The sequence below is a fragment of the Ursus americanus genome, chromosome 33 (genome assembly GCF_024610735.1).
Source record: "Ursus americanus isolate L20-20 chromosome 33, mUrsAme1.1.p, whole genome shotgun sequence".
Classification (NCBI taxonomy): Eukaryota; Metazoa; Chordata; class Mammalia; order Carnivora; family Ursidae; genus Ursus; species Ursus americanus.
In genome coordinates, this window is record NC_142159.1 from 17175461 (window position 1) to 17200502 (window position 25042).

General features: G+C 47.1%; 1 protein-coding gene across 10 annotated transcripts in view; it reads left to right on the forward strand.

Annotated features, from left to right (window-relative positions):
* Window positions 1-25042, forward strand: part of UBR4 (ubiquitin protein ligase E3 component n-recognin 4) — a 126553-nt gene that overhangs the window by 34690 nt on the left and 66821 nt on the right. For 4 of the 10 annotated variants that reach the window (XM_087858526.1, XM_045781979.2, XM_045781980.2 and 1 more), the window contains exons 26-54: window positions 670-791; window positions 1963-2060; window positions 3235-3392; window positions 4142-4351; window positions 5836-5937; window positions 6239-6339; window positions 6582-6780; window positions 7178-7366; window positions 7778-7841; window positions 9363-9554; window positions 10370-10440; window positions 10532-10679; window positions 11112-11339; window positions 11979-12149; window positions 13189-13371; window positions 14252-14410; window positions 14743-14895; window positions 15335-15562; window positions 15853-16010; window positions 16990-17161; window positions 17419-17620; window positions 18670-18833; window positions 19241-19457; window positions 20267-20483; window positions 21237-21269; window positions 22425-22488; window positions 22930-23064; window positions 24019-24193; window positions 24878-24961. In XM_087858526.1, coding sequence (XP_087714652.1) covers window positions 670-791; window positions 1963-2060; window positions 3235-3392; window positions 4142-4351; window positions 5836-5937; window positions 6239-6339; window positions 6582-6780; window positions 7178-7366; window positions 7778-7841; window positions 9363-9554; window positions 10370-10440; window positions 10532-10679; window positions 11112-11339; window positions 11979-12149; window positions 13189-13371; window positions 14252-14410; window positions 14743-14895; window positions 15335-15562; window positions 15853-16010; window positions 16990-17161; window positions 17419-17620; window positions 18670-18833; window positions 19241-19457; window positions 20267-20483; window positions 21237-21269; window positions 22425-22488; window positions 22930-23064; window positions 24019-24193; window positions 24878-24961 — 4397 coding nt within the window. The remainder of the gene's footprint in view (window positions 1-669; window positions 792-1962; window positions 2061-3234; window positions 3393-4141; window positions 4352-5835; window positions 5938-6238; window positions 6340-6581; window positions 6781-7177; window positions 7367-7777; window positions 7842-9362; window positions 9555-10369; window positions 10441-10531; window positions 10680-11111; window positions 11340-11978; window positions 12150-13188; window positions 13372-14251; window positions 14411-14742; window positions 14896-15334; window positions 15563-15852; window positions 16011-16989; window positions 17162-17418; window positions 17621-18669; window positions 18834-19240; window positions 19458-20266; window positions 20484-21236; window positions 21270-22424; window positions 22489-22929; window positions 23065-24018; window positions 24194-24877; window positions 24962-25042) is intronic. The other 6 variants (XM_087858528.1, XM_045781982.2, XM_087858529.1 and 3 more) reach the window with 3 other exon arrangements.

Below are 25042 nucleotides of genomic sequence, written 5' to 3' on the forward strand. Positions count from 1 at the left end.
TGATCCCCCCAAAACATAACTACTGATAGCCTACTGTTGACCGGATGGGGAAGTAAAGGATTTGAATAGGAATGAGTTAAGGGCGGTAGTTACCCTCTAAATTTATAGCTGTTTGTATTTTCCTGAATTGCAGTGAATTGCTGTACTGATAACATAAAGATCTATTAGCACGTGCTTTGTGTATATGTGTGTCATATACTGTGTTCTTACAATTAAGCTAGTGAAAAAGAAAATGTTATTGGGAAAATCATAAGGAAGACAGAATGTTTACAGTACTGTATTGTACTTATTGGCAAAAATCCGTGTGTAAGTAGACCTGTGCAATTAAAACTCCTATCGTTCAGAGGTGAACTGTACTTCTCAGAGCCTTCAGTATATACACTGCCAATCTTTCAAAGCTAGGGGAGGTGGGTAGATAGTGTTCAGTGTTTGCCAAGCTCATTTGTCCTGGAATTGCATTTTGGGAACATTTCAGAGGATGGGATATTCTTTGGGAAGCAGCTACCCATTGGAAATCTTACGAGATCACAAAGGGGCAGGTACTGTCAACTACATTTAATAGATTGGGAAACCGAGGTACAGGTGTTCCAGTTTGTCTAGGGCAGTTTCTTCTAATTATGATGGGAGTAGATTCTTCAGCTTTCACATATCTCTTATTTTTTTCTTCAGAGCCTATTTGCTACAGAACTTTAATGAAGAAGGATCCACTGAAAAACCTTCCCAGGAGAAATTGCATGGCTTTGCTGCTGTTTTGGCTATTGGCTCTAGTAGGTGCAAGGCGAACACTCTGGGTAAGTGAATGTGCTTTTGAAATGCTGTTACCGCTAGTAGGACTAGTCTTACCACTCCTCTGTCTCCTGACATTTACCACTTGCTGGAACCTTTCTATGTATCGAACGCTGACACAGGTTTATCTCTTGTCAGTCCTCTTGGGAGCCTTATGAAGTGTTATTTTGCTCTTTTACTCAGTAGGAGACTAAGTCTTAGAGATGTTAATTTGCCCAAAATCCTACGTCTTGCAAGATGTGGAGGCTGGGTTCCATACCAAAGTCATTTGTTTCTAAATCATTAGCCTGTGTTGTTCTCCTTTTCATTTACGGAGATCAGGAAGACTAGTGAGCTGCTGCTTTGTGCTGGGCAAACCTCTTCCCTGTGCTAGGAATGATCTGGTAGAAATGGAGGGTGGGGGAGCAAAAGGGCCTGAGCAGGACTGGAGTTAAGAGCAGTAGTTACCCTCTCAATTTATAGCTATTTGTATTTTCCTGAATTGCAAGCTTTAAATGCCCTTTCAGTTGTTCACATAGTCACACTTTTGGAAATTAAATTCTCCTACTTCATGGAATGCTGTTCTTGATGTGCATTAAGAATCCCTGTCCTCAGGGGCACCTGGGTGGCACCATCAGTTATGCGTCGGACTCTTGATTTTGGCTCAGGTCCTGATCTCAGCGCCGTGGTCAACGGGGAGTCTGCTTGAGATTTCTCCCTCTCCTTTGCCCCCCCCCCAAATCTCTGTCTCTCATTCCCTCTTTCTTTAAAATGTATAAATAAATCTTCAAAAACAGAAAAAGAATCCCTGCCCTCAGATCTGTCTTGAGAGGAGGAGAAGAGATCAACATGCTACCTGTTCGTGGAAGGTGTAGCAGATGCTGAGTAGCAATTGTAGCCTGACTTGTAGTGACACGCTCGCGCTTTGCATCCTGTTCTCAGCTGTCGTCTTTACTTGTGAGATTAGAAAGTGAATATGATGGGAAATGAAAACCTTATAATTGACATTGTTAGCTATTAAGCAATTAGCTAGTTCTTGGATGTAGTACTGCTATTGAAAGACTTATCTAACCGATCCTAGTAATTATGTTGACAGCTTGGGCAATGGTGTATCTTCCTGCATTTGGGCTTGGCTTTAAAATAGTATTTGTCATTCTTTCTCTCTTGTGATGATGTGTTCCTTCCTGTCGCCTCCAGGTCCCACTCTGGTTCAGAATTTACCATCCTGGGTGCAGGCTGTGTGTGAATCCTGGAACAACATCAACACCAATGAGTTTCCCAACATCGGATCATGGGTGAGTGTCTGTTCTCAGAATAGAGATGGGGAGCGCTAGGCATTCTGTGTTCTGTTCTTATTCCTTGGCTGAAATTAACTGCCAAGAGGTCTTGGTATGCTGCAATATATTTGCTATGGCTGAATCAATAATCAAAGGCTTGAATGACCCAAATGGTACCCAGGTGGTTGTTTCGTTAAGAAATCTGTGTTACTGTGTTATAGGGCAACCGTTTTATTGCTCGGAGTCTCCATTTCCTTGTCTTTTTCATACCGGGATGTGAAGATTAATTGTATTAAATGTTAGGTGCCCCTGAATTCTCAGTAAATGTGAACTGTTTTCATTTTCCTTTTAGGAAAAATGTCAGGAACCTGCTCCTTTTGTCATAGTTTTCTAGGTAGGGTAGCTTTCAGGTTCTAGAGGCTGTTAGAAGACTGTGGAGTCTCTTGTCAGTTTACTTGACCTTTGTGTCTGCTCTGCTCAGATTACCTCTATTAACAGATTATTCCCTTGTCACAGTTCTTTGGGGAAGTCACGTATTATAATCTTGTTATCCCTGCTTTATAACCGTGACCTCTGTTTAAATCACACGGAGCTGTAGCAGAAGGATAATGAAGATATTTTAATGGAGACTCTGATGCTTTGCAAAATACTCCCCTTCTTAATTATTAGAGATAGTAGTTTTAGTGTTAAATAGAACATATTCTAATTGTTTGAAAGAATTATTCTAATTGTTTGAAAACTGGTGTTGGATATCTTAACTTAGTACTAACATTTTAAATTTTTAGCTTTTTTTTTTTTTAAAGGGGGTAGGGGCAGAGGGAGAGGGAGAAAGAATCTCAAGCTGACTCCCCACTGAACAAGGACCTGATGCGGGTCTCGAGCCCATGACCCTAAGATTATTACCTGAGCCGAAATCAAGAGTCGGGCGCTTAAAACTGAGCCACCCAGGCGCCCCTTAACTTTTTAAATTTTGAGTTACTTTTGTACTAACTAAAATTTGTAAACGGCTTCCTTCGCTCCACCTCACTTTCCTTCCCAGGATAAATAATAGTGTATACTGAGTAGAGCCATTAGTCTAGAAACCTCAGTGGGGTCTTAGTTTGTGCCAGTGGGTTCTTTTCCCCCCACATGAGAATTTTATCCCGGCTAGATAGATGGTCTGTCCATTCGTGTATGTTTTGCTTCCTTTCAGCGCAATGCCTTTGCTAATGACACCATCCCTTCTGAGAGTTACATCAGTGCTGTGCAGGCTGCTCACTTGGGGACTCTTTGTGGCCAAAGTCTGCCCCTGGCTGCTTCCCTGAAGCATACCCTCCTCTCACTGGTCAGGCTGACTGGAGATCTTATTGTGTGAGTACCTACTGTGGAGCCCTGTGTGCTCTCTGTTCCTGTGTTCCTTCGTAGCTAAAGGAAGATGAAGTTTATAATCGTATAATAATGCTTTTCTTGGATGCTTCTCTAGCAAGGAGAGTGTGTTGTTTCAGAGTGGAGTGTGAGCATTGAGCTAGAATGTGATGTGAAAGGTAGCAGAATACCTCCTCCCCTCTTGCAGAAAAGGCCATCCAGGCTTTAAATCATGTTGTGATTTTGGGGTGCTTTGGGTTGGAGTTTTAAGGTGGCACTGATACATTTCAAATCATGCATCTCCAGAATTCTCGCGGGAGTTAGCCTCTGTCTTGTGGGGCCCGGGGTAGGCCGGCGGGGGCACTGCTTTGTCTTCCTGTGCAGAGGGCCCGGGTGAAGTCCTCTATCACATCGCCTTCACAGTGATCCAGATTCCTGGCAGTTCTACAGAGTTGTCTGCGATGGGTTTCTAGCTTAGGTTTTAGTTAATTTTCTTTTCTGAATATTATAAAATACATGTTAAGTTGTTAAAATGGGCCTTTCACCTGGAATTGATTTTTGTTTCTGATGTAATAATGAAAAATGAAATTATGAAGTTGTATGATTACACCTATATAAAAAATAACTATCAAGGGACAAAAGACTGGAATAAAAGCCCTCCTCCCTCAGTAAATGATTGAGTTGCCCTATCCTCGCCTTCGCAGCTTTGTTGGGGGAGTACATTCACTAACGTGGTTCCATTTTCTTTGCTGAAGTTGGTCCGATGAGATGAACCCGCCGCAGGTAATTCGAACTCTTCTTCCCCTTCTTTTGGAGTCGAGCACTGAGAGCGTCGCTGAGATCAGTAGCAACTCCCTGGAGCGCATCCTGGGCCCTGCAGAGTCTGAGGAGTTCTTGGCTCGAGTGTATGAGAAGCTGATCACTGGTTGTTACAACATTCTGGCCAACCATGCAGATCCCAATAGGTGAGCCTGATTGAGGGGGCGGCAGGCGCCCAGGATCTCCTGCTGCTTGTAGTGGAATGTACCAGCGCTGGCTTCTTTATGTCATTAATAAATGGCTTACTGTGCTTTTTAACAGAAAGTTCTGTACTTGTGTGCATTTTATGTTCTTGTGGACATGCACGAAAAGTTATTTGGAATCCACTTTTATGATTAATTGTTAGGAATCAATGTTGAGAAAGTGGAAGGCTTAAATGGTTCAGATTTGGAAACTTCAAGTAATTGAACAGATGCTTATCAAGCGCCGTACTTGATGTAATGAACTGTACAAAGGAGCTTCATAGGATTTCTAATATTTTTGGAATCATGCCGCTGACATGGGTGGTGGGGAATTAGACAGTCTTTCACCATCGTTTGACTTTAGTACTCTAGGCCATAGTGATGTGGGTGAGTCCTCAAGAGCAGCAGAGTAAGTTACAGCTTTGTCCCGCTGAGAACTGTACTAATAAAGGGTTCCAGTATAGACATTCCTGGCTTTTTGTTGTTGGCTTCAGTGTTTCATCAGGTGCTCCTTTTTTTTTTTCTTCTTCCCTTCCCTTCCTCTTTGCCTCCCCCTCTCTCTTTCCCTCCCTCCCTCCCTCCCTCCTTCCCCCTCTCCCCTCCCCTTCCCTTCCTTCCCTTCCCTTCCCTTCCCTTCCCTTCCCTTCCCTTCCCTTCCCTTCCCTTCCCTTCCCTTCCCTTCCTTCTCCCTTCCCTTCCCCTCCCTCCCTCCCTCTCTCTTTCTTTCTTTCTTTCTTTCTTTCTTTCTTTCTTTCTTTCTTTCTTTCTTTCTTTCGAAACAGCAGCAATGATTCTTTGAACTCTTAGCCTTTGACTACATCCTTTATCTAAGATTTTAGGAACATTTTTGTTCTGTTACAGTTTAATGTATTAAACATGTACTGAGCTCCTGTGTAGCCAAGCTTTATGTTAAGCTTTGAAATTAAAAAAAAAAAAAAAATTATAGGGGCACCTGGGCGGCGCAGTCATTAAGTGTCTGCCTTTGGCTCAGGGCGTGATCCTGGCATTCTGGGATCGAGCCCCACATCAGGCTCCTCCGCTGGGAGCCTGCTTCTTCCTCTCACACTCCCCCTGCTGTGTTCCCTCTCTCACTGTCTCTCTGGCAAATAAATAAAATCTTAAAAAAAAAAATTAAAAAAAATTTATTTATTTGACAGAGAACATAAGCAAGGGGAGCAGCAGGCAGAGGGAGAGGGAGAAGCAGGCTCCCCGCTGAGCAGGGAACCCAATGCGTGGCTCAATCCCAGGACCCTGGGATCATGACCTGAGCTGAAGGCAGGCGCTTAATCGATTGAGCCACCTAGGCACCCCTTATGCTAAGCTTTGAAAAAAAAATTGAATATTGCCCTTAGGGTTCAGTCATAACTTAGGATTTTTAAAAATCAATATTAGGAAGACATTGAAAAAGACGTTATTTCTGGTAGTTAATTTTTCTTTTTGATCCTCAGTGGACTGGATGAATCCATCTTGGAGGAATGTCTCCAGTATTTGGAAAAGCAACTGGAAAGCAGCCAGGCTCGTAAAGCTATGGAGGAATTTTTCTCTGACAGGTGAGCCGTATTTTGTTTTACTCAGTGAACATGTTTTGAATGTCTCCTGAAAGCGTTAGGTGTTTTTTTCTCAGGGAACACTTACAGCCTGCTTAGGTGTTTGTACTATGGGGAGGACTTAGATTAATTGCTGACTCCTTCAGGTTATTGATGAGGGGTCGACTTTGTGAACACCTAGTGTCGTTGACTGACGAGTGATCAGTTCCCCTAGGGGAGATGACATTGAGAAGAAATAGAAGCGGATGCCTTTTTATGTGAGGTTTAATGTGATTTTCCCTTTTTTCCCCCTTCTGCCTCCCAGTGGAGAACTCGTGCAGATCATGATGGCAACAGCCAATGAGAACCTGTCTGCTAAATTCTGTAACCGAGTTCTGAAATTCTTCACCAAACTCTTCCAGCTGAGTGAGTGACAGCTTTTAGTAATCCTCTTATGGGAACTTTGATGTCCAGCTAATACTGTGTATATCTTCTGCCCGAGTATAACTACCGAGTAACAAGTGCAGACAATCCCTGCAAGGAAGTTGGGAAGGAAGTTGAAAACTTGCTCAAAGCCTTTCCTTCCCCCTTTCCTGGCTCCTAGTCAGCATCTTCCCTCCTGTCCCTCCCCCTCCTTCACTGACCGCAGCCTCTCGGTCTGTCCCTAGCTGAGAAGAGCCCTAACCCGAGCCTTCTGCATCTCTGTGGCTCTCTGGCACAGCTGGCTTGTGTGGAGCCCGTGCGCCTCCAGGCCTGGCTCACCCGCATGACTGCGTCGCCCCCCAAAGACTCTGACCAGCTGGATGTGATTCAGGAGAACCGGCAGCTGTTGCAGCTGTTGACTACGTACATTGTTCGGGAAAACAGGTAGAACAAATGCATTTGGGTCACGTGTCCCTAAGAGCCCCGGATGAATGTTGGGGGCATTTGCTGCGTTCTTTCCTTCAGGCATTGGTCCTTAGCATTGGGAGTGATTCTGGAGCTCCCCTCACTAGACTTAAGGAATGTAGTAGAGCTCCTTAATTTCTCCTGTGGAGAAACTTTTGCAGTGACTGGGCCTGTCAGTTGTCACATGGGTGACTGTTTCGTGCTCTAATAGCTGAAGTCCAAAACTGGGTGCATATATACGGAGTGGGGAGGAAAGGGGCGGGGGGAGAGTCAAGTATTTAATGTTTAATTTTCAACGTCCCTTACTCTTACAAATTTAGAAGTACAGACAGATTCCTGGTGTTTACTTGCTAATTTGCTGTTTCTTTTTTACCAGCCAAGTTGGGGAAGGTGTGTGTGCTGTGCTTCTGGGCACCCTGATCCCCATGGCAACAGAGATGTTGGCCAATGGTGATGGGACTGGTTTCCCCGAACTCATGGTTGTGATGGCCACCCTGGCCAGTGCAGGTCAAGGTGCTGGCCATCTTCAGCTTCACAATGCTGCTGTAGACTGGCTGAGTAGATGGTAAGATGATGAAATTGGAGGGGCCCATCTATAAGTGCAGCGTTGCTCTTAGAGAAAAGGGGGATAGATAACGAATTGCGAGTTTTCATTGTAGCGTGGCACATAAAAGAGCTTGAGTCTCTACCTTTTTATTGGGGATTGAGGGAGTAGTCTCTAACTCTTCACTTGAGACTCAGTCTTTGTCACATTCTTAGTAGGGTTTCCTGTTCATTATCCCTAGGAGAAGTCTTAGGGAAAGTATATCAAGTGTCAGTGATAAGAGCAGAGCACCCCACACCTCTGTGTTTTCTAAGAATGCCTTTGCTTCCCAGTGTCACAGAATGATGCAGGATTCATGAAACTTGTTCCTTTTCTTTGGTTCCTTAGATGATTTTTGTTTCCCTCCCCCCCCTTTTTTTTCCTTTGGGACAGCAAGAAATACCTATCACAGAAGAATGTGGTTGAAAAACTGAATGCCAACGTAATGCATGGAAAGGTAAGCAAAGTGCGGCGTGACAGCAGTCAGGGGGAGTGATGATTTTTCTTTGTGGTCATATAGAAGGCTTCCTTTTGACTGGCTTCTGGCCCTGGCCAGCCTGCCTACAGTTTCAAAGCCCTGGGAGTGTGTAAGTTGAACTACATGCCTGCGGGCCTCTGCTGGGTCATGAGGAGTGATGGGGGGAAATAACAGGGTAAACAAAACATCCAGCTGAATCCTTCTTAAAACCTAGTGAATTTTTGCTATTTTTTAGACATTGGTATGCTGTAGAAAATTGTTTCTTGCTCCTGCATTGGAACTGTGTGCTCTGAGTAGGTGGTATATGGGGTCACTGACTGCCTTCTTGGCTCTAGTTTACTTACTAGAATTGTTTAACGTACCTGAAGGTTTAGGTCGCTGCTGCGAAGAAGGGTTTTAAACTGACAGAAATCTTGCATCCGGGCATTCTTCTCCCCCATCCTTGCCCCCCCATGAACCTGACATTGGTGGCTAAGAGTAGGTAACTGGCCTCTGAGACCCAGCACTGCACTATTCATGTCTCCTTCTTTTCTTGCTAGTCTTTCTCCTCTCAGCTCTGAACTGTCAGAGTGCAGAGGGAAGGAACTTAGAAATCTGAGGCCTTGATGCCAGGCTCCTGGGATTTTAGGCAAACATGAGCTACTGGCAGTGGTTTGCTGGAAAACTTTTCGCTTGATTTCTGAAGCTGTTCCTCCCTTACTGCATTAATTTAAAACCCAGTAATGTAAATGTCTTTAACTAATGGTTAAAAAAAAAATGCTGTTGGTAGGAAAAAAGTCAATGAGAGCCCATTCATACTTTTAATCTAGTCTTTTTATTAAATTGGGGTATCTGTGACATGTAATGCTATATTATTTTCGGGTGTACAGCATAATGATTCGATGTTTGTGTAGGTTGTGAAGTGATCACCCCACTAAGGCTAGTCAACATCTGTCTTCATGTGTAGTTCCCAAATGTTTTTTTCTTGTACTGAGGACTTTTAAGATCTACTCTTTTAGTGACTTTTAAATATGCGATACAGCATATAGCCATCTCTAGTCCCCGTGCTGTGCATTATATCCCTGTGACTTATTTTACAACTGGAAGGTTGTATCTTTTGAACCCCCTTCATCCATTCTCCACGCACCCCATACTCCTGCCTCTGGCAACCACCATTCTGTTCTCTGTACCAGTTGTCTTTTCTTGAATGGTTTTTGCCTCCAGTTTTACTCTATTTTCCTGACTTCAGTTTTATCTCATTTAACAACCTCCTATAGAGGGTTGTCTTCGTGCTTAAGAATGAATGAATCGCATTAATTCAGTTCAGTGTATTCACTGGCTATATGCGGTCACGGTGCTCAGAGCTGAGGAAATAGATAATTAAAACATGTTTTTTGTCTGCTTTTATACCCTGTCTCTGATCTTGAGCTTTATTGGGAAAACCTTGAGAAAACATAGTACCCAGTAATCAAATACAGAGAACTGAAGTTTCTGTGTTGTGACGGTGGACTTCTCTTCCAGCATGTGATAGTCCTGGAGTGTACGTGCCACATCATGTCTTACTTGGCTGATGTCACCAATGCCCTGAGCCAGAGTAATGGTCAAGGCCCAAGTCACCTCTCGGTGGATGGGGAGGAGCGGGCCATTGAGGTGGACTCAGACTGGGTGGAGGAGTTGGCAGTGGAAGAGGAAGACTCCCAGGCGGAGGATTCAGTAAGTACCACGTCACCATCCAGGCAGCCATGCCAGGTTATTAACGGCCGACTGGCACTTTCAGAGCTCATGCTAACAAGCCTTTGGCCCTCTTTTCTAGCTCCTGCGAGCTTCAAAATTCTCCCACTCCTGTCTGCTTTCTCCCAGCTTACATGACCAATACCAGACTGATTTTCCAGGTCCTCAGAGCAAGCTGTAGGGATCTGATCTCTTAGGGAAGGGACTGTAATAAACACATGACTTCTCCATCCAGAGTCACTTACTCTGCCGTTCTTCAGTTTTTGTATCCTAAATGGAGTCTTAGGGATGAATCATGGGGATGGTGTGAGCTCCCTTACAGAGAAAGCATAAGATTTCTTTCATTTATTTATTTAAAAAATTTATTTATTTGAGAGAGGGAGAAGGAGGGCGAGCATATGTGAGCAGGGGGAGGGGCAGAGAGAGAGAGAGAGAGAGAGAGAATTCCAGGCAGACTCCCTGCTGAACACAGAGCCCGATGTAGGACTTGACCCCACGCCTCTGAGATCATGGCCTAAGCCAAAACTAAGAGTCAGACTTTCAACCGACTGAGCCACCCTGGCGCCCGTAGATTTATTTTTTTTCTAACCATAAAACCTTAAGCCCTCACCTGGAATTGTAGCATGTTTATAGCCTGCAGATTATTTCCAGGAGTAAGTTTTACTGGTTATTTAATGAATTGACTGTTTATTCTCTGTAGGGTATATTTTTGGGGGTGCCTGTGTAGAAGGGTGTATTTTGGGGGGTGCTTTGTAGAAGGGTATATTTCTGATTAAAAAGATCTATTATCTTTGAAGGATGAAGATTCTCTTTGCAATAAACTCTGCACTTTCACAATCACTCAGAAAGAATTCATGAATCAGCATTGGTAAGAGTAGTTCGTTCTTTCATGTGAGGATTTGTTGGGCCTTGAACTGTTGGCGCTGCTGGACTCATTTACTCCTTCTTGTTCTTTGTAGGTACCACTGTCACACCTGCAAAATGGTAGATGGGGTCGGTGTGTGCACAGTTTGTGCCAAGGTGTGCCACAAGGATCATGAGATTTCCTATGCCAAATATGGGTCCTTCTTCTGTGACTGTGGAGCCAAGGAAGATGGCAGCTGTTTGGTGAGAGTTTGGAACATTTGCTGGGCTAGGAAGGGTGACTTGTTTGTGACATGGGAATACTGAAGCCAAACTGGGAAATTGTCATGTCACTTTCATGGTGGCCCGGGTCTAGGAGTAAGTTCTGGGTCTGTCACCGATCATGGCCTGAGCACTTCACTTAAAATGTTAGAACTTTCAGGGTCCTTAAAAATCTTGCAGTGTTTTTCTAAGAACTAACACAGTTTCAGATGTTGTAATTGAGACCTGTGGCTGTGAGTGCTGAAGTATTAGCTATTAGGTGGGTGCTGTGAATATCAGAATTCAAGTGTTTGGATATCATTTAAATGGTTGGTCAATTTCTCCTCAGGTCGGGATTTCCTGCCAGTATCGCAGGCAGTGTGTCATCTGTGTTTGTGGTTCGAGCTTTGGGCTTCTGACATTTTCTGTCCCTAGGCGCTCGTGAAGCGAACTCCCAGCAGTGGCATGAGCTCCACCATGAAGGAGTCAGCCTTTCAGAGTGAACCCAGGGTTTCCGAGAGTCTGGTGCGCCACACCAGCACCTCTCCAGCGGACAAGGCCAAAGTCACCATCAGCGATGGAAAGGTTGCTGATGAAGAGAAGCCCAAGAAGAGCAGCCTGTGCCGCACAGTGGAGGGCTGCCGAGAGGAGCTGCAGAACCAGGTGGGGGTTCCGGTGGTGCCCGGGACGCTGGGTGGAGTGCGGAGCCGGACCGATTGGTTCCCGAGCAAGCCATGCACGGGGCTCTCCTCGCAACACGCCTGGTGGGGCTGAGGGTTGCTTTCGCCTTTCTCTGAGTTTACTCATTTTCACGGGATAGATCTGAATAGGATGTGTCGTCAGCCCTGCCTCACAGGGAGGGATTTGGGACTGAGGAGCACTGTGGGCGTTTGCGGGAGGGTGTATTTTAGTTGCGTAATACTCTAGAACACTGTTCTTGGCCAGGGATCCTCATCTGAAGCACAGAATGGAGAAAGTGATTTACATGATTGTTTTCTCAAGGATGGCACGTAATTAGAACAATTCTAGATGCACAGGAGAGAATTCAGCTAATCCTGTGTGATGGGTGTGTTCTAGCATTAGGGTGTCTCCATGGGACTCCTGGTTTAGAAAGATTGCTCTAGAGTTTGTAGCACGAATCCAGTATTATTGAGAGGAAGAATTATGGCTAGAATATCAAATGGGAAGTGCAGAGCCTGGATTCTAGATTGTGAAGGTAGTTCTTGGCAAGATTGATTATGATGAGTATGACCCATTATTTTTGTCTTTTTTTTTTCACTTGTGTATTTGGATTTTTCTCAGGCCAATTTCTCCTTCGCTCCTCTCGTGTTAGACATGCTCAATTTCCTCATGGATGCCATTCAGACCAACTTTCAGCAGGCTTCAGCTGTGGGGAGCAGCAGCCGGGCTCAGCAAGCCCTCCGGGAGCTGCATACAGTGGACAAGGTGGTTGAGATGACAGACCAGCTGATGGTGAGTGTGGCAGGAGCAGCACATTGACTGAGCTGCCAAGGTGTGCTGGATGCTCTGAGGAGTCTCCTTAGGCTAGCCAGTCCCTAGCTAGGCGGCATGGAGATCCGCGTGCGAGGTGTGTCTTCAAAAGAAGACAAAAAGGTCATTTGGGCCAACTCAGTAAGTCTCCTTTTCAGTCCAGGAGAGCATATGAACTCCCAAGATGTGAGGCACAACATCTGGGGGCAATTACACTAGTTAGATGTTTCTTCTGTATATAAAGTAGAAGATCTCAGGTTCCAGTGGCTTGCAGAAATCATGTTTGCCGTCTCTGCTTATAGCCCTTCAGGCAACTCTTTTTAGTTCTTCATAAGAAATAGCTTAGAAGTTGTAAGTCATTTCCACTTTAAAACCTGCTCAGCCCCGAAAAGGGAGTTCTGGTGTGTTCTGCCTGTCCTGTTCAGCAACAGCGTGAAATAGTGGGAACCAGCGTAAAGTGTCTGTGCTTCTGAAAGGGAAGCGTACAAGTGAGCGAGGTGTAGGACTAGACTCACAAGGAGTCTGTTTTTAAGGGAAAAATATTCCCTTGGAAATACACACACGTACATACACACAGATATTCTGGTATTTTAGTAAAAATGAGTCATAGTTTTACAGTAGTGGCTTTTAGACTTCGAGCTATTAAAGACGAAACGAGTAAGTATGGGGGTGGTGTTGGCGATCCATAAAGTTGCCAACTCAGTTTTGCCAGGTCAGATCAATGAAAAACATTCCATCTGTTATCACCATCATTTGACTTAAAAAAAGGGCGTTTTAACATTTCAAGAAGCCAGTACTTTGTATTAATTAAATTTAGCTTTGTGAAACATTCACTATGGTGTTCTTATCGGATTGACAGAAGAACTTTGAGAGGCTTATGTAACTGTCCATGGATTAGAGACTGGAATTTGTTGCTTTTGAGTGACTGCATTGTGCAGTGTCTTGGTCGTATGAATAGTGGATGAATCCACTTGATCTCTTTGGCTTATTGCTGCCTATTCTTTGCTTCCTTCTTTGCCAGGTTCCCACCTTAGGCTCCCAGGAAGGCGCCTTTGAGAATGTTCGGATGAATTACAGTGGCGACCAGGGCCAGACTATTCGACAGCTAATCAGCGCCCATGTGCTCCGGCGGGTGGCTATGTGTGTGCTCTCTTCCCCGCATGGGCGCCGCCAACATTTGGCTGTCAGCCATGAAAAAGGGAAGGTGGGTTTCCAGTTCTTTCCTACTCATTTTAGGTCGTGTTTGTCTTAAGTGCTAAACAAAACAGGTGGCTATGCTCAGATTGGCCCTCTGAGAAAAAGTCTTTTGGGTTCCAAGAATGCTTTATGGGACAGAGCTCAACGAGCTTTTCTACTCCAACCCTGGGTTTGTTGATTAGACTTAGAAGCAATGTGACTAGAACACAGTTGCTATTTCTGATGAGTAGTTTCTTACTCAAAACCTATCCTTCAAGCCCTCAGAGAAAGGTGATGACTAGCGATTACGTAGGACATCATGGCTCCCAGACTTGGCGTGGTTTGGTTATGCTGGAGGGAGGGCATAAGCCAAGAGATAACAGTCTTCATAGGAAGACATAGTGTTCCTTATTTAGTTCTTTCCTGCCCTCCTGGTCCGCTGTGGACACAGGGAAGCTTATGTCATTTTAGAGAACCAGTAAGAGTTGGAAGGGTGGCAGGTATCTCAACATTTTTCTTTATTCTGGCTTATCACTAGTGAGGTTGTTTTAATTTTATCTTAAGTGAAAAACAAGCTAGAAATCTGCTAAGTCTGTAAGATTCCTGTAAAATACTTCAAAACAAAACAAAAGCTTGTAGAGAAAGCTAGAAAGGACGATAGTACATAGGGAGTGGGCAGTTATTTCCTTGAACTGTATATAAAGAGCAACTGGTTTCATTATTTCTCTCTTTTGTCGTCACTGGAAGGAGGAGATGAAAGGCTTTCCATCTCTCTCCAGCGGGAGAAAGAGAGGGTTTTCCTGAGAGTCTTAACTGTGGACTAGTACCCCCGTTGAAGGAGCTTTTGTCGGCTCTGTGTCCTCTGCGAGGACAGGGACAAGAATAAATTGGCGACTGTCCCGTTGCAGATCACCGTTCTGCAGCTCTCTGCACTCTTAAAGCAAGCAGATTCCAGCAAAAGGAAGTTGACGCTGACCCGCCTGGCTTCTGCCCCTGTCCCCTTTACTGTGTTGAGCCTCACTGGGAATCCCTGCAAAGAGGACTACCTGGCTGTGTGTGGGCTGAAGGTAATAATCTGATCCAGGTTTGGTTACTTCGTGCTGCGGATCCTGCTCTTTTCTCCCCTGTTCTCAGCGCCTCTTTCTCTTACTCATTGTTAAGGTTAAAACCTAAAGGCCTTTGGAATATAAAAGAAATCTCTCTCTGAATTTCTCCCACCTCTTGCAGATCTTTCTTGTATTGGAAATGATTTTTGTATGTTCTTGGAACGTGAGTATATTACCAGACAGTGTGCATACTACCCGAAGGCAGGGAATGTCAGGGAAGGCTTGAGAGAGCCGAAATGAGTTAATCTGCTTCCCGCCATCTTTTAACCAGTCTGTTCTTAAACCCTGTCCAGGACTGCCATGTGTTGACCTTCAGTAGCTCAGGCTCTGTTTCGGATCACTTGGTGCTGCACCCACAGTTGGCAACGGGCAACTTCATCATCAAAGCGGTGTGGTTACCTGGTTCACAGACCGAATTAGCGATTGTCACTGCGGACTTTGTCAAGGTACAGTTACTGCTCTTGGATGATGTGGCCTTAGAATGTTTTGTTTTTAAATCCAGAATCTCTGATCTCCATTATGTGCCAGCTTCTCCCAGAAATTAAAAATAAGCAATCCTCATTTTGTCAGCTTTTGTTAATGGTGCCGAGCTAGAGCTTTCTGTGTGTAGGCAATATGACATTGTTTCTCGTTTTCCCCTTGCTTTTTCAAGCGCACGGGTCTTCCTGTACTTGTCACAGAATATGTAGTTGTGTCTCTCTCCCATGGTCATTCCTTGAGGGAGAGTGAAAAGATACTCATCTTTGTGCGCTCTGTGCCTGATACTTGCAGATGCTTGTTGGAGGGAGAATGGATACCTATTACTCACCATTGGCAGGTCTTTGGATTCGCCAGGATGATTTGGGGGTGGGACTGAACTACATCTCCTTTTCTTCTGTCCTGCAGATTTATGACCTGTCTGTTGATGCCTTGAGCCCGACCTTCTACTTTCTCCTGCCAAGCTCGAAGATAAGAGATGTTACCTTCCTCTTCAACGAAGAGGGAAAGAACATCATTGTTATAATGTCTTCAGCTGGTTACATCTATACCCAGCTCATGGAAGAGGCCAGCAGTGCCCAGCAGGGACCCTTCTACGTCACTAATGTGCTGGAAATCAACCACGAGGACCTGAAGGTTCGGGCAGATGTTGATTTCTCCTCCTCTTCCAGTATCTCCTCCATTGTTTTTCTTTTTTCTTCGGTCTCTGACTTTTCCCCTATTAGCAGAAACTCTTGTCCTTTAGGACCAAACTGATTCACTGTCAAGTTCCTTGACTCTTCATGGTATCTCTAAGATTTACCCACACGACTTAGATTTTGAGAACCCACAGTCATGATTTAAAACTAATAACCTGCGAAACTGGATGCTGGTCCCGAAGGCAATACTCGAGATTAATGCAAGCGTTGTGTCTTTTGCCCCGGCAGGACAGTAACAGCCAGGTGGCCGGGGGCGGTGTGTCCGTCTACTACTCCCATGTGCTGCAGATGTTGTTCTTCAGCTATTGTCAGGGGAAATCGTTTGCAGCCACAGTGAGCAGGACAACTCTGGAAGTGTTGCAGCTCTTCTCCATCAACATCAAAAGGTGGGAAGAAGCACTTCACGTTGAGCTTCTGCGGTGCCCGAGTTCAGCAGGAGACTCCCCTGGCCCAGTACGGGCGTCTGTTAGGAATCTGGTGAAACTAACTTTGCTCCAGCGGGCCTCTCCCTTTTACAGGCAGGAGGCACCCAGTGTTGGCAGGTTGGCTGTCTGCATGGTTTGTCCTCCACCGTGCAGACCCTAACCTTAAGAGGTCTCGGGACCACTGTTCCCCAGAAGGAGGAAGCTCTAGTCAAGGCAGCACACCTGACTTTAGTGCGATAACTGGGTTTGAGAAGGCAACCTAAGTTGCTCCTGGACACTCATGTGGCCGAAATGCCCTTTCAGTTTCCCGCTGGGGTAGTTGATCAGAACACAGAACGTGGTGTCAGCAGTGGGGACATGGTCGGGAGGGCAATGTGGGGGGCGGTAGAGACTGGCATTGGGTGTCTGGATAGTAGAGGTGTGTGTGAGGTGAGTGTTTGTTTAGGGAGCTAGGGAGAAGAGGCTTAGGCTTCTTTCCTGTCTTTTCTGTCTGCCATTGAAGAGCCATAAAAGTGCTGTAGGCGCTGTTTCTCTGGCCTCTGTGTTGTGAAACGTTACCTGGTTGGAGGTGAAATCAAATGGGGTACCATTCACACGGAACTTGATGTGCTTGGAGATGCTTGATAGGACCAGGGATCGTGAGCCTTAGGCAGCTCCGTGCAGTGGACGACCTCTCGGCACGTTAGGCCACCTCTTCCCTCAGACAGCGGGAGCTCGCAGAGGAGATTCCTGAACCAGGACTTCTGCCAGGGGCACAGTGTGGGAATGTGAGAGTATACGCGTGGCTCAGAATAAAGCTGAGACTTGTGGGTAATTCAAGTCCCTGGGCACATACGTCTCTCTGGGAGTCAGGTGTTTGGTCGTTTTGGCCTTTAAGTCAAGAAAAGGACGACTAGGTGGTGATTGACACCCTGACTGTGGCCATTTTTGTTGTCTGCAGTTCCAATGGTGGCAGTAAAACGTCTCCTGCCCTTTGCCAGTGGTCTGAGGTGATGAACCACCCGGGCTTGGTGTGTTGTGTCCAGCAAACTACAGGTGTGCCTCTGGTAGTGATGGTGAAACCAGACACTTTCCTTATCCAAGAGATTAAGACCCTGCCTGCGAAAGCAAAGGTCAGTGCCAGATGCTCCCATCGCTTGGCTGTGAACCTGGCCTAATTTTATATTTCTGTATTTGTATATGGCCTCCCTTCCCCGCCTCTTTCAGTAGAAGAGGTTTGTCAAAGAATCTTCACTTGTTCTCTCCTAGATGCCTTTTCCCTGTCGCTCTTCTCCACCTCCTGACTGTGGAACTGGTTGCTTCTCTGCCTCTTTCTGTTGGTTCTGATCTCTAGTTGTGAGAAGTAACACCCTCCTTTGTCTCCTGCCAGATCCAGGACATGGTTGCCATTCGGCATACGGCCTGCAATGAGCAGCAGCGGACCACAATGATCCTGCTGTGTGAGGATGGCAGCCTGCGCATTTACATGGCCAACGTGGAGAACACCTCCTACTGGCTCCAGCCGTCCCTGCAGCCCAGCAGTGTCATCAGCATAATGAAGCCTGTTCGGAAGCGCAAGACGGCTACCATCAGTAAGGCCCTTCCTCAAAAGACTGGTGGGGGAACGGGAGTGAGAGTCTTCTAGACGAGATTCGGAACTAGACGAGATTCGGAACAGATGGTGATAAGTGTCTGTGAAGAAATGGTGACTCTCCCACTTGCCTGTTCCGTAAAGGTAGAGGTGTCACATTTCCTGAGGCCAGCAGTGTTCTTGTGGCCTTTAGAGACCTGTCATACAAATGGCAAGCACTCATTGGCTCTCCACTTTAGGTCAGCAGTTCTTAGGTGCCCAGGAAAGAATGATCTCACGTTGGGAGATTTTTCTCTGGGTTTGGGGAACACGGCTTGCCTGACGTGAAGTGTAAGATGGAGCCAGCGGAGGATAGATTGCTCCACTGGTCAGTTTCCCACCGAGTAGTGAAGAAGCCACTGTGGCTCTCTGAGCTGGGAGTCTTGCTCCTGGGACTCTTCAGGGTGTGGAGGCTTGAATGCAGGAATGAGTGGCTCTGGCTAAGCAGAGACCTTTCCAGGGGTCATCCCATGACTGAGATTTGTTTTAGAGTCCATGTTTGACATAACAATGCAGCTCATTCTCCTGTAAAGAAATAGTTTCTGTTGTTTGCTTTATTTACCTACTTATTTAAAAGATTTTATTTATTTATTTGAGAGAGGGAGAGAGCACGAGCAGGAGAGGGAAGAGCAGTCTCCCCGCTGAACAGGGAGCCCGACGTGGGCCGATCCCAGGACTTCAGCCAAAGGCAGACACTTAAGCCACCCAGGTGGCCCTCTGGTGTTTACTTTAAATAAATCAGCCATGAGGGAACCTGTTGTTACTAAGTGTACTCAGTACCACACCTGAGTTCTTCGTCCCGCTGGGTCGAGGTGTGGTTAGGAATGCTGACTGTTGGACCACGGGCCACATGCAGGCATCACACAAATGTTCACATCCTGATTGTCTGGAAGAGGTTAGAGCGGCGGAGTGCGGGATCAGTCTGGGAGGGGCTTTCCCCATGGAATGGGTGCAGAGGTGGGAGTGACACGCTTACTGATGCTCTGTGTCCCCTGGTCCTGTTCTCCACAGCAACCCGCACGTCTAGCCAGGTGACCTTCCCCATCGACTTCTTTGAACACAACCAGCAGCTGACGGATGTGGAGTTTGGCGGTAACGATCTCCTGCAGGTCTACAACGCGCAGCAGATAAAGCACCGGCTGAACTCCACCGGCATGTACGTGGCCAATACTAAGGTGAGGACTGTGCTGGGCTGGGTACCGTGCCTGCGTAGAAGGACTCCTAAACTCCTCTTAGAATGCAAGCTTGAAATATATACTTATTGTTTTAAGCCTTGGATTCTAGTTAAGTGGTCCCTGGAATAAATGGCTATTCTCAGCTTCCACACAGAAGGGTTCCTGTTCCAATGTTAGCAGCAGGAGGTGGTTAGCGATGGGGGGAAAGTAGCTTGGAATTGGAGACTGTCCCACTCCCTGCCTCTCTTTTCCTGTCCTTGGAAGTAATAAGCAAACCATTACCAAGGAGTTAGGAGGGTAAAGGCCTTATCTGGGGTCACACACTTGGGCGCCAGCAGACGAAGGGTTACAAGTTTGCCCTGAAGAATTTGTGTTCGTTGTCTGACTTGCGCTTTGCCTCCCTCTAGCCTGGCGGCTTCACCATCGAGATCAGCAACAACAACAGCACTATGGTGATGACAGGCATGCGGATCCAGATCGGGACGCAGGCCATTGAACGGGCCCCGTCATACATTGAGATTTTCGGCAGGACCATGCAACTTAACTTGAGTCGCTCCCGCTGGTTTGACTTCCCCTTCACCAGAGAGGAAGCCCTGCAGGCGGACAAGAAACTGAACCTCTTCAGTGAGTCACCAGCCCCTAGCATGGCCTGCCCTTTGCATTTCTCTGTGGCTCTCCCGTATTCTGAGAACCCTCTGCTGCTCAGTGGTCTCTGCCATCTTGAACCTCTGAGCTTCATTGGAGATGGGCATGGGCAGGAGAGGGCTGTGCTGAAGCATGGGAGGGTTGAAGACAGGGCACACCCTGCCTTCGCGTCCGCTTCCGTGGGGCTGGCTCAGCCTTGCTGGCATGGCTGCCTACGTGGGTGGGCAGAGAGGAGGCAAGCTTAGCGCGTGAAGCACAGATGAGGGCCTCAGCCACACGCTGCCGAGAGAGGGATGTGTAGCAGCGCCTGGCCTTGCCGTCGAATACTTCAGACCCTCAGAGGACAACTTCCTGAGCCTTTCACGAGCCTGGCGTCTTTCTCTACCATTTACTGGCCGCCTGTCTGATGCTCTTGTTCCTAGAAATAGCTGCTGTTAGGATGAACAGTGATCTGTGTTTTGAACAAAGGGGGTGCTTAGAGCTCCCTGGGGGGGTGGAGGCTGGGGGATGCGGTACCCCGATAGCACCAGAGGAGTCCTGCCGTGGTGCTCTAGGGCTCTTCTGAGAGCTGGGTTTCCTAGGCATTTGGTCAGTGGGACTGCTTCACATGCAGTCAGTGTCTCCTCAGGGTTCAAGTGCTGTTTGAGTCTCAGGAGACAAAGTTCCTTCATGACGAAAATCAGTGGCATTTGCTCCTTTACCCTTATTAGTCCGGTCTTCGGTTTGGAGGTGGTCACATTCGCCCTGTAGAGAACGTGCTTCCTAGATGCTTTTCGCACTTGTTGCAGTTGGGGCCTCCGTGGATCCAGCTGGCGTCACCATGATCGATGCTGTAAAAATTTACGGCAAGACGAAGGAGCAGTTTGGCTGGCCTGACGAGCCCCCGGAAGAGTTCCCTTCTGCCTCTGTCAGCAACATTTGCCCTTCCAACCTGAACCAGAGCAATGGCACTGGAGACAGCGACTCTGCGGCCCCTGCCACCACCAGTGGAACTGTCCTGGAGAGGTACCAGCACCGGCGGGGTTCGGCTCCCGTCCTTGCCATTTTCCCCCTCTCCTGGCACAACCTGTCTGAGAGAGCCTCTCAGAACTGCCCCAAGTGTACCCTGTGAGTTTCAGGTTGTCCCCCAGCTGCCCGACACCCTGTGTCTCCTTAGTGCGCAGATGGAGCCTGGCAGCGTGCTCAGAGCCATGGGATTCCGGTCTGCCTGGGGGCTTCTGTGCCTTCTCTTAATGCTCAGGAGCCCTTTGGAGGAGCCGGAGGCTGTGAAGTAGATGCTTAAGCCAGCGTTAGAGATTTGGGTCCAGTCTTGCTGAGATCAGAGGGGAGAATCTTCCCATTCATTCTGATGTCATCATCTCTTTCTCTGCAGCGGCCACTTAGGTGGTAGTGGTGCTGCGGGCCAGAGGCTGGCTGCTGCACGTGCGGCAGAGTTCAGAGCCTCCCAGGCTCCCCCCAGTGGCCGTCTGAAGCGTTGCGCTTGGCTTCTTTGTGCTAGGCGGCTGCTGGTTTGCCGCGGTAGATGAGGCGACTCATGATGTAAGACAGAGTTTCTTACATCGTCAGTCGGAAGAATAGCCTGGCTTGAAATCACTGCCTCCCACCAGCAGCCTGCCCCCTCCCTTCTCTCTCTCTCTCTCTCTGTTTCTTTTTTTTCCCCCTCCCCTATTCTTATATTGTTTGCTTAGGATGTATTTCCAGGTTTCTCTGAGCTTCACATTTTTTTCCTTTTTTTTTTTCCTTTGCTTCTTCCCCAAGTTCTGAAACTGAGTCCCTAACCAAGCTGGACCGGTTAGTATGCCCTCTTTCTTTTCTCTGCACGGGTGAGTGTGTGTCAGAGAGCAGTGTAACCAATGGTGTGGCTTCGCGTTGATTCTGCTTCTGTGGAAGAGTCCTCCTGCTTCTTTCTGTTCTGGTCCTTGCATGGCTGCAGAGCTATCCTGTGTAAGAGTGGAATATGTGGACGGTTGTACGTGCACACTTGGTGCTGGCCGCTCCAGAACCTCCTAGCTCTCTACTCTTTCTGTACCCTGTCCCTCTCCGTTTCCTGTCCACAGTGGGTGAGACGGGGGCGGGTGTGGGCAGTGGGATGACGGGAGAGTAGCCAGCGGAGAGCTTGTTCCGTCCAACTTCATTTTACCTCTCAGGCCCCTCTTCCCTCACTCTTTGTTGCCTTCTGCTGCCCCTTGACCATTTTCTCTCCAGCTACCTTCTCCATACCTTTCCCTTTGTGCCTGGAGCCTCGGCATCAGGATGTTGGTCTTTTTACCATGCCCCAGTAAACTCACAGGAGTGAGCCCTGGGGAGCATGTTGCTAGGTGCCCTTCAACAGCTGGGTTTCCGGTTCCTTTCCCACGAGAAAGTGGCTCGGTTTTCTAAAGGTGCTTTGTTGTATCCTGTGAATGTTGGCAATTGGCATGCTCCTGAAAACACAGTTTGTTCTCTCCTCATACTTAGGGACTCACAGGAAGTGCCTTTGTGCATTTTCTTGGAGATGTAAGTAAAATATGTGTATACAGCGTTCTTCCCACTATAAGAAGATGGCTTTAACCTTTCCCTTTGTGTATCCTTTTGCCTCCTGATCTGTGGGCACCTGAGCTCGGGTCCCATTGCATCAAGACTCTTAAGCCCCTCTCAGTGATCCCTGCCACAGGCAGCAGAAGGAAGTACACTTATCCGCTTTGAGGAAGAAAAGCCCCGTCTTTCAGTTACGGATTATGAACATGGCCTCAGGTTGATCTCCAAGCGGGAGCCAGGTTTCTTCTGGCCTGTGACACAGGGAAACGATATGCATGGTGCCTGTGGCAGGTCTTATTGTGCTTTGATTTTGTATTTGGCATTCATTAGCTGTCCCCAAGGTCCCCCTGACTATAGTTCGCACAGGCTAAAGCACAACCAGAGAGAAGGGTGGTAGTTGTACTCAAGCCAGCTTTTCTGTCTCCCTAGGCTGGTTGTGAGTTCTTTAGAAGCCCTGGAAAGCTGCTTTGCTGTTGGCCCAATCATCGAGAAGGCAAGTGACTTTTTTAAAAGTGCTTGGGAGCTTTCTGAAGAGGCAGGAAGTCAGTGGAGTTGTCAGAGGCCTGAGGCCTTGCAACTAAAGAATATTTATAGCATAATCTTGATTTGCAAAAAAGCTCCAGAGAAGTCTCTAGCTTAAGGCCTTCTGTCCTACTTTTGGGGGATCCATTGTGAGAGTGTTTCATAGGCTAGGATGAGTGCTGGCAGAAAGAACAGTGTTTCCAGGAGTCGTAGGCTTGGACTTGATTCCTGCTCTCTTGTATTGTGGGAGGATTGTAATATCTGAAACTCTTCATTTTGTTCTTAGCAGTCCACATTGCATAACCTAGCCCTGGTGGTCTAGAAAAGAGCAAGGGGGAAGGGCAGAGTGTACGCAGTTGGTTCTGTGTGGGTTTGGTGGGGTCAGCGATAACCCTGCTGTCTTCCGCATCAGGAGAGAAACAAGAACGCAGCTCAGGAGCTGGCCACTCTGCTGCTGTCCCTGCCAGCACCTGCCAGCGTTCAGCAGCAATCCAAGAGCCTTCTGGCCAGCTTGCACACCAGCCGCTCGGCCTATCACAGCCATAAGGTAATCGTTCCCTCCCTGGATGCATTCTGTAGAAGTGCAACTTTTGGTACTGACAGGGCATCAGGCCAGTTGGCTTTTCGTACGGAAAGCGAGGAGGACACAGTGAAGTCACTGAGATGAGACCCACACTGTCTAAAGTCTCTCCTGAGAAATGAACAACTCCCCCTCAAAACGGGGGGCAAGCCGACTAATGGGCCCCTGGTTTGCATTGACTTTTTTGTCACTAGTAGGCTCAGCAGGATCTAAGAGAGACTGTGTGGCTTCTCTGGAAAACAGTGAGGGCAGGGGAATCACTGAGATCCCTCCTCCAGCTTGGCACAACCCTCGCTTCGGTGTACTCGCTTGTGAGGAAATTGCCAAATGGTTGTTGGAGAGATTCTGAGGAGGGACTCTCGGGCCAGGGAAAGGGGCACAAGGGGTGGGGGGTGGGGTCTCACCTATAACTGAGTGTGGCGGTCGAAGGTAATAAGTTACGCCAGTTGCTGTAGATGGGAAAGGTGGCTGTTCAGTTCCACTAGGAAGAAGCCAGCAGCCCAGATGCCTCGGTTAGCTTTTGTGCCTCCGGCCCGGAGGCTTGAGAAATGTAAGTCTAACCTGCTGAACCTCTCGAGGAATGGCAGGTTTAGAAACAGACTCTTTGGGCTCTTCTGCTGGAGCAAAGTCGTCTGGGATGTTGCACTTCTAGAGAATCCAGCGGTTCTAAATTTTCCTATTGTGCTTCGATACTTAATGACTTTTGAATTTTGTGCCTTTGGTATTTCATGATTTAAGAAGTTTACCTGTACTGGACTGCTTTGAAGACTTGTTCCAGGTAGTTGGCGGTAATTAACCTGTTCACCTAAGAGGAGGTAGCCATCCTGATGACCTACTTGCCAGCTGTCCTCTCCTCTTTGCTTTAGTACCCTACCCAGCCCTTGCTTTTGGTTTTCATCCTCTGTGATCCTTTTGTTATAGGATCAGGCCTTGCTGAGCAAAGCTGTGCAGTGTCTCAACACATCCAGCAAAGAAGGCAAGGATTTGGACCCTGAGGTCTTCCAGAGGCTGGTGATCACAGCTCGCTCCATTGCCATCATGCGCCCTAACAACCTCGTCCACTTTACGGAGTCCAAGCTGCCCCCGATGGAAACAGGTGAACTTGGCCTATGTGGTCGTGGTCCTGAAATCTGCTTGGTACATCTTCTGTACCCTCTCACCCTCTTCTTCTTGTCTCTGGCCTCCGCCTGACTGCATGCTCTGAGACGGGATTTACTCTTGTCTTTGTACCTTGTAGGGCTTTTGATGTTTAGATTGTACCATTTAAGCAAATACTCTTTCCAGTGCTTACGCCTTGGAAAATGTTGAGTTTGTTTAGTGTTCTGAATGTCAGATATAATCTGTCTCTGAAATAATTACCTCTTTAGGATCTTCAGGGCAAAGCTAATAAGCTTGGGTCCCGGTTGCTTTAAAGTAATAGGGTCAAATCTTGCTTTCGTGCTAGTCTTTGCCAGTGTTTTATTAACATTTGCAGTGGGCTTTCTCAGTGCTTGATTCTGTTTCCTCCTCTCCGCACGTTGGCTGGGTACCTAACTTGTTTTGCTTTATCAAATACAGCTTACAGTTCTGTTACCTCTGTGCTCCCATTTGCTGTCATCGTCCAGTTCCTCCTCCTAGTATTCTTATCCGGGAATCATGCCAGAAAATCTCAGATGTTCCCCTAGTTTTTATAAGTTGAGTAGTTGGACCTGAAATCCTTGAGTCTGCCGTAAAGATCCTGAATGCTCCCCTTTCTACTTAATTCTAACATACAATGTTTTCTGTGATATTCCTTTCCCAGACTGTTTTTTTCCTAGATGTGCCTGCTGGAGTCTAGGGATAGTTGGCATATTGATTGGGGCCCCACTTGAAACTCCCTCCCCAGGCAAGCTTCCTTGACCTGAGTTAACCTTAAAACAAATTAAATTCCATGTCAGATTTACCATCGTTAATCATTTTTTTTCTC